This window comes from Cynocephalus volans, chromosome 17 (assembly GCF_027409185.1).
Source record: "Cynocephalus volans isolate mCynVol1 chromosome 17, mCynVol1.pri, whole genome shotgun sequence".
Taxonomy (NCBI): domain Eukaryota; kingdom Metazoa; phylum Chordata; class Mammalia; order Dermoptera; family Cynocephalidae; genus Cynocephalus; species Cynocephalus volans.
In genome coordinates this window covers 1,140,918-1,152,760 of record NC_084476.1, presented here as the reverse complement: position 1 = coordinate 1,152,760, position 11,843 = coordinate 1,140,918, and the positions used below count along the sequence as shown (strand labels likewise).

Genomic DNA, 11,843 nt, shown 5'->3' with positions numbered 1-11,843 from the left:
ATGGACCGCGGCCAGCCCAGCCTGGAGCCCGCGGCCCCAGCCCTCGGCCCCTCGGGCCCCGGCGTGATTGCGCCCGTGCGCGCCGTGCTCCGCCTGCGCCGCCGCGTGTGCGTCCTGCGCAAGCGGCGTCTGCTGCCGCCCGGCGCGGGGTCGGAGCCCGGGAGCGGGGCGGCCGGGCCGGCCCAGGGCTCCGCGGCGCCGCGCGTGGGCCTGGGCCGGCCGCAGGTTTTCACCTTCGACGGCCCGGCGGAGCTGCCCGCGCGGACGCCGCGCAGGAGGCGCCGGCGCAGCCGCGTGGTGCTTTACCCCGAGACTTCGCGCAAGTACCAGCCGCGCGCCGAGCGGCAGAGCCGCGCGCAGCGCTTCCTGCTGCTGCTCGTGGCCATCGTGGCCTTCCAGGTGCTCAACGCCATCGAGAACCTGGACGACAACGCGCTGCGCTACGACCTCGACGGGCTGGAGAAGGCGCTGCAGCGCTCCGTGTTCGGCCAGCCGGCCGCCGTGCGGCGCATCGTGGCGCTGCTGCGGGACTACCTGGCCACGCACGTGCACAGTCGCCCGCTCCTCCTGGCGCTGCACGGGCCCAGTGGCGTGGGCAAGAGCCACGTGGGCCGCCTGCTGGCGCGCCACTTCCGGGCGGTGCTCGAGGACGGCGCGCTCGTGCTGCAGTACGACGCGCGCCACCACTGCCCCGACCCGCGCGCCGCGCAGGACTGCCGCGAGGAGCTGGCGCGGCGCGTGGCCGACGTGGTGGCGCGGGCCGAGGCGGAGGAGAAGACCCCGCTCTTGGTGCTGGACGAGGTGGAGCTCCTGCCGCCGACGCTGCTGGACGAGCTGCTCGGCTTCCTGCAGCCGCAGCGCTCCCGCCACTTCCACAACGCCATCTACGTGCTGCTCAGTGGCGCCGGCGGCGCCGAGGTCACGCGCTTCGTGCTGCAGAACGCGTCCCGCGCGCTGCCCCTGCGCCCCGACGGCGCCCGCGGCGCCCGGGCCACTGCGGCGCAGGCCGAGGAGGAGCTGCGCGCCAGCCTGCGGGCGCTCCTGAGTCGCGAGCACCCGCTGTGGCAGGCCGCGGCCATCGTGCCCCTCTTGCTGCTGGACAGGCGGGACGTGGTTAGCTGCTTCCGGGACGAGATGGCCGGGGAGGGCTTCTTTCCTGAGCAGGCCCGCGCCGAGCGCCTGGCGGCGCGGCTCAGCTACTACCGGGTCGCTGGCCGCGAGTTCGCCGTCACGGGGTGCAAGCAGGTGGTGGCCCAGGTGAACCTCTTGTAGCGTAGGCGCAGACACGGGGGACACTGGCAGGCACCACGGGACGTTTGGGTTGACTGTGGCAGGAGGAGGGGGTCAGGTCCCCTCCTACATGCCTGTGACGGCCGGGCTGGTTCGCTCTGAGGAGGCCGGCGGGAGTAGGTGAGCTCCCGACTTCCACTTCCACCCCCACCCCGCTTAGTGCCCCGAGTCTGTCCCTGGAGTCATCAGCAGAGCAGCCACCTTCGTCCTTAGTTTTTCCCACATCCCTCAGCGCCCGCTGTGGTGGCTTCCCGGGCACAGTCTGGTGGGTTCTCCAGCAGCCCCAAGAAGTCTGTTCTCGTGGAACAAAGGATGACCTCAGGGTGAGCAGCCCCCAGGGTCACAGAACTGGATGTGAGCCCGGCTCTGGCGGGTGCAGCTACGCGCCCCCCATCCCAGTCCACCCCTGCCACCTCCTCCGCCCGGGGCTCCACGGTCCTGGATGCTGCTCCAGCTGGAACTAGGAGCTCCCCAGAAGGCAGTGGGATGGGTGAGGGACTCCAGGCCCGTGAGCTGGTCAGGTGCGACCCCCTAAATGCTCCCGAAGCGGACTCTGAGGTTAGCAGTGGTAGGAGGTGGGCCTAAGTGGGGAGCCCGGGCCTCCCATCCCCCTGCCCTGGCCACCAGTCTGCTCCAGGGCCCCACACTGGGGCCGACCTCGGTGCTGGGATGCACTGGCCTCAGCTGGAGGGGCCCAGAGCCCTGGCCCCAGACTCCTTCCCAGGCCACCCCAGCTCCCTCCTGGCTGCCGGCCCTGGACATGACACCTGCTGGAATCCATGGCCAACAAGGGCAACAGCGACATGCTTGGGTCCTCACCGTTTCCTCCCGCTCCGAGGTCGTGTTTCCAGAGAGGAGCCCCAGGGGAGGGCGGGCTGTGCCCGTGGGGCCGGGGACGAACGGCCCGGCCTCTGGGCACGTTCTGGCGGACCGTGTGGGCGGGTCTCCTTGGCAGGGTGGGCCCGGCGGCCCGTGTCCGGCCTTCTGGTCGCCACCGTCTGCGCGCCTGTCCGCCCGGACGCTCCAGACCGCTCCGGGTCTCGGCGCGCACGCTCCGCCTCCGGGCGGGGAAGGTGCTGCGGGCGCCGGGGCTGCCTCGGGCGGCCTCAGTGCTGCCGCGTCGTGGTCGCGCCCGGCTCAGCCCGGCCGCCGATCCCGGGGCTGGTCGAGCGTGGACCGAGCGCGCGGGCGGGGCGCACGGCCTAGGGGGTGGGCGACAGGAGCACTGACGGCGCGACGACGACACGTCCTAACGGTGGGGCTGGAGGCGGGGGCTGCGCTGTCCCCAGAGTGGCCTGCTGCTCGGCCCCTGGGCCTGGGCCGAGGTCCGTCTGGTGGAGCGGGGGACGCGCGCGCTTGCAAGTCTGGGGTCTCGGGCAGGGGGAGCGGCTCACCTGTCCGAGACCAGCCAAGGTCCTGGGCCCAGGACGGGAAGGGTTAGGGGAGCGGTGTCACATCCCGCCTCGGGCGGCTCCCTGCGGCCTGGGGGAGGGTCTGGGAGCCTTTGACCCTCGGGGCTGCGCGGGGGCGACGGCCAGCTCTGGGGGCACTTGCCGGGCGGCTGGAGCCACCTCTCTGAGGCCGAATGGCTGTCCAGGGAGCCCCGTTGGGGGACGTCCGGCTCCGACGTCCCAGGGGCTTTGTGGGAGGCGTGTGCGTGGGTGATGCTGGGGGCTCCCCGCGGACCATCGCCTCCCCCACACCCGCCCCGCCAAGCGTGGGCCGTTCGTCCGCAGTCACCAACAGCCACGGAGCCTCCACGTGCATCTGAAAGTCCAAACCATGGGAATTTTATTTCATCTTTTTATTTATTTCTAAAATGTTACATTGAGGCCAGTTTCTGTGCTTGAGAAGAACGTGCACTACATGCTGTATATGAGGCCAGGAAATCAGGCCTGTTCATAATAAATCGTGGGGTTCGAGTCTGACAACCTGCTGTCTTCGTCTTTGTCTGCTTGACCTATCAATCCTTGAGGAAGGAATGTTGAAATCTAATGATAGATTCATCGATTTCCCTCTAAGCCTCTATTTAATAGACCGTTTATATATATTTGAGAAACTTCTGCAGGGGGACACGGTGCAGCCCTGGCAAGGGGGTGGAAGGGCTGTGGGTCACATCAGCCCTGGAGCTCACCCACCAAGGCTTTCTAGGAAACCCATAGATAGTTAAAAACACATTTTCCTTAGTTGCCCTAGACAGGTGTAGAGGACCCACTGCCCCAGCTGGGCATGAGGGAAACGGCCAGCTAATCAGATGACCGCAGAGTGTCATAGCTGTTTCCGCTCCTGTGCTGGGTCAATCCTTTCCCTGCAGCCGCCTCTGAGATGCTGTCTGCTGTCTCGGTGCAGGCTTATGTAGTAACCCTCTCCATCTCTAATAATGGCTTTTTCTTATGGTCTATTTTGTTTGATATTAATACAGCTACTCCAGCTTTCTTTTCAGCTAGAATTTGTCTGGAATATATTTTCTAAGACTTTTTTTTTTTTTTTTTTAAACTGTGTCTTTTGTAAACAGTAAGTACAGGTTGGGTATCCCCTATCCGAAATGCTTGGAGCCAGAAGTGTTTCAGATTTCAGATTTTTAAAATTTTTGGAATACAGTATTTGCATTATACTTACCAGCTGAGCATCCCTAATCTGGAAATCCGAAATCTGAAATGCTCCAATGAGCATTTCCTTCGAGTGTCATGTCGGTGTTCAAAAAGTTCAAATTTTGGAGCATTTCCAATTTCCGTGTTTTGGATTAGTGATAGTCATCCTGTAGTTGGATTTTCAACAAATCCAATTTGACAATCCTGGTCTTTGAGCTGCCAAGTTTAGTCTGTGTACATTTACTGTGACTATTGAAACTGATAAACTTCCTTCTGTGGCTTTATTTTGTGCCTTTTGGTTACTTTTTCTATGCTTCTTTTTCCTTGTTTCTTGCTTGTTTTCGGTAGTGGTCTCCCCTATCTCCTTCCCAATTTCAAGTGTTCCATTTTTCTCCCTAATTGTTTTGGAAGTTGGTGAACGCCTAGCTTCACAAGTCTACGTCCTCACCCGGACGGTGCAAAGACTTCAGATCACCTGAATGTCAGCGCAGTCCTCTCTCAATTTGTGTGCCGTTCTTATTAAGAATTTTAACTCTGTCTTTTTATTTAAGTCCGCATATCAGACATCGTTATATTTAATTTTTATTGATTTTTAAAATTTTATTTATGACATAGCTCCTTCTTTTTCAGAAGTTCTGTAATTCCTATTCTGTTACAAACCAGGTTTCCAGGTTGCGATATGTGCCTGTGGGTCTGTTTCTGGGCTCCCCATGTGATTCCTCTGGTCAGTGTGTCCTGGGTCAATGCCGTGCTGTCTTAGCTGCTCTAGCTTTGGAAGTCTCTGTGTCCTGATGTCTGGCAGGGATCCCACTTTATTCTTGAGGAGTCTCTTGGCTATCTGTGGGCCTCTTTTCTTAGTACTTGATTTTGTCACTCTTTGAAAAACCTTGTAGGATTTGATTAGAATTTCATTGACTCAGGGCCGGCCTGCGGCTCACTCGGGAGAGCGTGGTGCTGACAACACCGAGGCCACAGGTTCGGATCCTGTATAGGGATGGCCGGTTTGCTCACTTGGGAGAGCGTGGTGCTGACAACACCAAGTCAAGGGTTACGATCCCCTTACCGGTCATCTTTGGAATAAAAAAAAAAAAGAATTTGGGCCGGCCCGTGGCTCACTCGGGAGAGTGCGGTGCTGATAACACCAAGGCCCCGGGTTCGGATCCCATATACGGATGGCCGGTTCGCTCACTGGCTGAGCGTGGTGCTGACAACACCAAGTCAAGGGTTAAGATCCCCTTACCGGTCATCTTAAAAAAATAATAATAATAATAAAAAAAAAAAAAGAATTTCATTGACTCTACAGGTCAGTTTGGGGAATATTGGTATTTTCCCACTATTACACATTTATTAAGATCTTCTTTAACGCCTTTCAATAACATTTTGTAACTTTCTGCAGAAAGGTTTTACTCATTTTCTTAGATTTGTTCCTAGAAATCATGCAAACTTTTGTTGATATTGTAAAGGGTTACTGTTGTAAGATATAACACACACAAGAAAAGAATATAAGACAAAATATATACTCGGGTTTTATCAAGGAGCACGCATTCTCCTGCTCGCTGTCCAGCTGAGAACGCGGTCAGCCTCCCAGGAGCCCCGGGTGTCCCCTCCCCACGCCCCCCACCAGGTGGTAAGTAGTGACCTTGGAGACAATTGCCACCTTGTTTTCTTCACACTCTCACCACCTGACTTTTCAGCTCTAACCAATCTGGTTTATTTTTTAGCTTACTTGTTTGTTGATTTTTAAAAACAGCTTTATTGAGGAATCGTTTACATGCCATAAAATTTACTCCTTTACTTTTATTCATTTATTTATTTAGTTTTAAAAGGTGACCGGTAAGGGGGTCTTAATTAACCCTGACTTGGTGGTGCCAGCACCACGCTCTCCCACGTGAGCCACGGGCCGGCCCCTACTCATTTACTTTTTATTCATTTCTAATTTGCTAATTTTAAAAGGACCATTTGATGGTTTTGGATAAATTTACAGAGTCCTGCAGACATCACCACAGTTCAGGCTTAGAGTGTTTGCATCGCCGCAGACAAGTCTGTTTTGCCCATTTTCGGTGATTCTGTTTCCGCCCCGCCTCGGACAGCAGCAAATGCTCGTCCCCTCTCCGTAGACTTGTCTTTTCTTCTGTTTCTTTTTGCTGGCGGGTCCCGGCTTCAGACCCAGAGCCTCGGAACATGTGCCACACATTTCTTTCTTTGAACGTATGTTTTCATTTTCTTGAATAATACCAAGGAATGGAATTCATGGGTCATATGAAAAAAACTTATTTGATTTTTTAAGAGCCTGCCACACTGCTTTCCGAAGTGGCTGCCCCGTTTTATGTCCCCGCGAGCGGCGTGGAGGGCGACAGTCGCTCTGCATATGCACAAGCCCGTGTTACCGACTGTCTTGTTTGTCATTTTATTTTCTTAATTGGTGGCTGGTTGGTACTAGGATCTGAACCCATACCTTGGTGTTATAAGACGGTGCTCTAACCAACAGAGCTGACCAGCCAGCTCAAGTCATCCAATTTTGTTCTTAGTTTCCAAAATTGTTTTGGCTATTCTGGGTCCTTGCCTTTCTATATAAATTTGAAGACAGGTTGTCAATTTCTAGGGGGAAAAAAAAAGACTTTCAGACTTTCAGGTTTTAGTAGAAATTGTGTTGACTCTAGAGATCATTTTGGGGACAATGCCATATTGACATTTTCAATCCATGGAGATGGAATTTCTCTTCAGTTGTTTAGATCACCTTTAATCTCTCTCAGCAATATTTTGCATTTTTTAGTGTTCAAGTTTTGCATTCTTTTGTTAAATGTATTCCCAAATATTTTATTGTTTTTGATGCCATTGCAAATGGAATTGTTTTGTGATTTCGTTTCGGGTTGCTCACTGCTGACTTATAGAAATAAAACTGCATTTTGCATATTTATCTTGTATCCTGTGACCTCGCTGAACTCTTTTATTAGTTCTAGTAATTTTTGTGTGGATTTTTTAGGACTTCCTATATATCGGATCATGTTTCTGTGAATAAAGATAGTTTCACTTCTTTCTTTCCAATATCTCTGACTTTTATTTCTTTTTCTTGCCTGGTTGTACTGGCTAGAACTTCCAGTACAATGTTGAATAGAAGTTGGGTTCCTGGTCTCAGGGAAAAGCATCTAGTCTTTCACCACTAAGTGGGATGTTAGCTGTAGATTTTTTGTAGGTGTTCTTTATCAGTTTAAGAAAGTTTCCTTCTATTCTTTGTGTGTTGAGAGTTTGTATCACGAATAAGTGTGGGATTTTGTCAAATGTTTTTACTTTATCTATTGAGAGGATCATGTGGTTTTTGTCCCTTACTTTATTGATGTGGTAGTTTACATCAATTTGTTTTCAGATGTTAAACCAACCTTGCATTCCAGGGATATCCCACTTGGTCATGGTGTATAATCCTTTTTATATGTTGCTTGTTGTAGTTTGCTAATATTTTGTTGAGGACTTTTGCATCTATATTTATGAAGGATTTTGGTCTGAAGTTTTGTTTTCTTGTTATGTCTTTGGCCTTGGTATGAGGACAATGGTACTAGTTTTGTATTAATTCCATAACAAATTACCACAAATCTAGTGGCTTAAAGTCACACAAACTTATTACCTTATAGTTCTATAGATCAGAAGTCCAAATTGGGCCACATTTGTACCAAGATTAAGCTAAAAATCAAGGTCTCAGCAGGGCTGCATCTATTTTTGAAGGCTCAGGACAGTCTGTTTACTTGCCTTTTCCGGCTTCGAGAGGCTGCCTGCACTCTGGCTGGTGATCCTGTCTCTCAGTGTTCAGAGCCAGAAACAGTGCACTCTCCAACCCTTTTTCTGTCACCACGCCTCTCTCTGACCACAGCTGAGAAAAGTTTTATGCTTTTAAGAACTCATGTGACTAAATCGGTCCACCTGGGTAATTCAGGATACTCTTTTCATCTCTAGGTCCACACTCGTTTTAGTCCGTCTTGTGTTGCTATAACAGAAACACCTGAGACTGGGTGATTTATAAAGAACAGAGGTTTATTTGGCTTACGATTCTGGGACAGCTGCATCTGGCGTGGGCCTCAGGCTGCTTCTGCTGATGGCAGAAAGTGGCAGGCAGCCAGCGGGTACAAGCAGATCACATGGTGGTGAGAGAGAGAGAGAGAGAGAGAGAGAGAGAGAATTAATCCCCCATCCCCAGGGAGAGCATGAATCCATTCATGAGGGATCCGCCCCCACGACTAATCAGTTTCCAACCCTGTCGCGCATTGGAGATCAAATTTCCACATGAGTCTTGGAGGGGACAACACATCCAACCTCCATCGACACTCTTAATTACATCAGCAAAGTTCTTGAGGCAGTTTTGGTACTTTGTATCTTTCCTGGAATTTCTAAGAATTTGTCCATTTAATCTAAGTTGTCTAATTTTATTGGCGTAAAGTCTGTAATCCTTGTAGAAAAAGATTGTGTTTAAACTTGTGCTTATGTTTCATCTTGTACATCCTTCTAGGTTATCAGATTCTAACCTTTTACAGTTGTTGAGTTATTTTAGGACTCTTTGTAAGTTGGTTTTTTTGTTTAGTTTTGGTGGTTGGCCAGTACAGGGATCTGTACCCATGCCCTTAGTGTGATAAGGCTGCATTCAGAGCCAGCCAGCCAAGGACTCTGTGACTTGATAGACATACAAATTCTGTCTATTCTGTTTCTGCAGAAAAGGCTTTTGGAAGTTTGATAGAAATTACATTGAATCTGTAGATCACTTTGGGGCGTCTTGACATCTTGGTATTGTCTTGCAATTTATGAACACAGAATTTCTTTCCATTTAGTTAGTTCTTTCCACAATGTTTTGTAGTTTTCAGGATATGAGTTTAATGATAGTTTTGATGGCTATGGAATTGTTGATTGATAGTTTTTTATTTTAATGCTTTAAAAATGTCATCCCACTGCCTTAAATTTCCATCATTTCTTACAAGATGTCAGCTGTTAACCTGTCTGTGGATTCCCTGTACATGTCATTTTACTCCTGTTGCTTTCAAAGTTTTCCCTTTGTCTTTGACTTTCAATAATTAGTCTGTGATGTGTCTAGATGTGGATCTTTCTGAACTTCTTTGATGTGTGAATTAACATTTTGCATCAAATTTGGAAATTTGGGGCCATTGTTTCTTTAGATTTTTTTTGCTTGCTTTTCTCTCACCTCCCCTTCTGGGATTCTCATTACACATATTTTGCGATGCTTTTTTTCTTTGCTTTCTTTAGATAGGATAGTTTCTGTTGATCTGTTCTCAAACTTACTGATGCTTTCTTCTGACTTTTCAATCTGCTGTCGAGCCTCTCTAGTGGATTTTTCCTTTCAGTTATTTTGCTTTTTAACTCCAGACTTTCCATTTGTTTTTTGTTTTCTTTTTGTCTTCGAATTCTTTTCTACAGAAAAACTATTATTTTTCACCTTGAAAGTTTTAGAGCATCTTCTCCTTCTGAAGAATTTAAACATTTTGCAAACAGAGTGGAAAGTGTTGGAAGCCTACAGAATTTTTTTGAAGAACCAAAAGAAAGCGGTTGGATATTTCTCTGAAAACATCAGTGGCTGAGATGAAGGAATACGTCACACGGTCTTCTTCAGGACGTTGGACCGGTGCTCGCTGTGTCATGAGAGTGAGTACATGTCATTATATGATAAGAGGATCAGCTCAAGTCAGAATTACAGAAGGTGAAGTGGAGGCTACGATATACCTTAGTCTTCCAGGAGTGAAGTTCTTAAAGTCTGAACTGGAAAATGTTGTAGGACCAGGACGAGGTCATTGATCATGTGGAGCTGATGATAGACGAGCTGCAGGATCAGCCAAGCTGCTGCAGGCCTTGCGGACGGAGCACTCAGGGCCTCCAGGACACGTCAGTGCAGCTCAGGGAGGGAAGCTCGCAGCAGTTCACCCCTCACAGCTCAAGGACTGCTCAAGCTCCATCTGCAGAACCACTGCCCCCCCCCCCCCCATGGCTCTGGGTCTTGCCTGGGCCTTTTGCAACTTTTCTGCCTCAAGGCACTCGAGAGGAGAGGAGTGGCAAGACGGCGCCCCAGCGTGTGGCAGCTGCAGGGGCTGGGCTGGGGACTCCTGCTCTTTTGCCTTTGAGGGTGACTGCAGATCACCTCGACTTTTTCTGAAAAGTGATGGAATGTCTGCATCTAGAAGAATGTTATATAGACACTTTTCCCAGAAATGTGCAAAACCCAAGGATCTTGTTTTTCAGAACAACCTTCCGAGCCAGCGGCTCATTCTCTTACTTAGCCTTCATGGTTAGAATCTTCATCCTGTGAAGACGTTTTGCAGGGTTTGAAATAACCCAAAGTTATTCAAGACCAAGCCCAGTGAAATGTTTTGGGGCCCAAGTTGCGTTCTGCTTGTAAGTGGAATGAGACTGATCTCTAGGGTGGCTGCAAAGGCGGTCGTAGGTACAGGAGTTTGAGGCTTGGTTGCCTCACTGGGATATGTGTGTCCAAATGGAAGGAAATACCACGAGTTCTCTGCGCCCTGAGGTCTGCCGTGTGCTTCAGCTTTAAATGTGTGTTGACATCTAACTGCGTTATCGAATCGTACATAGATTGAAAGCTTTTTAAAATTGAGATGTAATTCTTATATTGTTCACGCATTTAAAGAATACAATTGTTTTTTAGTATATCTGCAGAGTTGTACATCTCTTACCACAATCTGATTTTAGAATATTTTTGTCACCTCTGAAAGAAGCTCTGTGCCCATTAGCAGTCACCCCCCCCCAGCCCCAGGCAATTCATATGTTGGAATCATACAATATCAGCCCTTTCATGTCTGGCTTTTTTCCCTTAGCATAATGTTTTCAGGGCTTATCCATGTTGTAGCGTGTGTCAAAAGTTTATTCCTTTTTAAGGCTGAGTAATATTCCATTGTACAGATGGACCACATTTTGTTTACCCTTCATCAAGGGATGGACCTTTGGGTCGTTTCTACTTTATGAATAATGCTGTGATGAACTTTTGAATACAGTTTTGTTTGTGGGGACATATGCTGTAATTTCTCTTAGGTATATATGTAGGTCACATGGAAACTCTATTTTTAACATTTTAAGGAGCTGCGAAACCATTTTCAAAAACATTCCCAATTTAGTTCTGCTGGTGGCTGGCCGGTGCGGGCGTCCGGACCCACGATCTTGGTGCTGCGCTCCAGTGACTGAACCCACTGGCCAGACTCCCAATTCAAAACAGTTTTTTCTATCTCTTTATTGCTATTCTCTATTTGATGAGTCATTTTCGTCGTACTTTAATTCTTTTTTCACAGTTTCCTTCAGGTCTTTGACATTTATAATAACTGCTTTGAAATCTTTGTCTTCTAAGTCCAGCATCTGGGCCCCTCAGAGACAGTTTTATCGACGGTTCCTGGCTCCCTCCCCCGCCCCATATGAGTTACGCTCTCCTGTGTGTTTCCGTGTCTCATGATTTTTTGATGAAAACTGGACGTTTTAGATAATATATTGTAACAGCTCTGGCTGATAATGAGGCTTTTCCAGGTAACTCCAAAGAAAGCCAGACCCTCCAGCCGCTCATGGTTTGTCCTGTCCTGGCACGAGAGTGAACCCAGGCAAAGGTGCCGCAGGTGCCCGCTGTTCCTCTGAGATTCAGTAGGTTTTCTTCTTTCTTTCTTTCTATATTTTTTTAAAAAGAGCAAACCAAGGCCGGCCGGTGGCTCACTCGGTAGAGTGTGGTGCTGATAACACCAAGGCCACAGGTTCGGATCCTATATAGGGATGGCCGGTTTGCTCACTGGCTGAGCGTGGTGCTGACAACACCAAGCCAAGGGTTGAGATCCCCTTACCAGTCATCTTTTTAAAAAAAAAAAAAAAAAAAAAAAAGAGCAAACCAAAAAAAAAAAGAAAAGGAAAAAGAAAAAAGAACAAGGAAGGGCTGGCGGGTCAGCTCAGTGGGCGAGGGCGAGGTGCTGTTAACGCCAGCGT

At 49.8% G+C, this 11,843-nt stretch overlaps 1 protein-coding gene across 1 annotated transcript; it reads left to right on the top strand.

The window, feature by feature from the left end:
- Positions 1-1,272, top strand: TOR4A (torsin family 4 member A). The gene has a single exon (XM_063081575.1). It carries the CDS (start codon positions 1-3, stop codon positions 1,270-1,272), a length of 1,272 nt encoding a protein of 423 aa, XP_062937645.1.
- Positions 1,273-11,843: the final 10,571 nt, after the last annotated feature.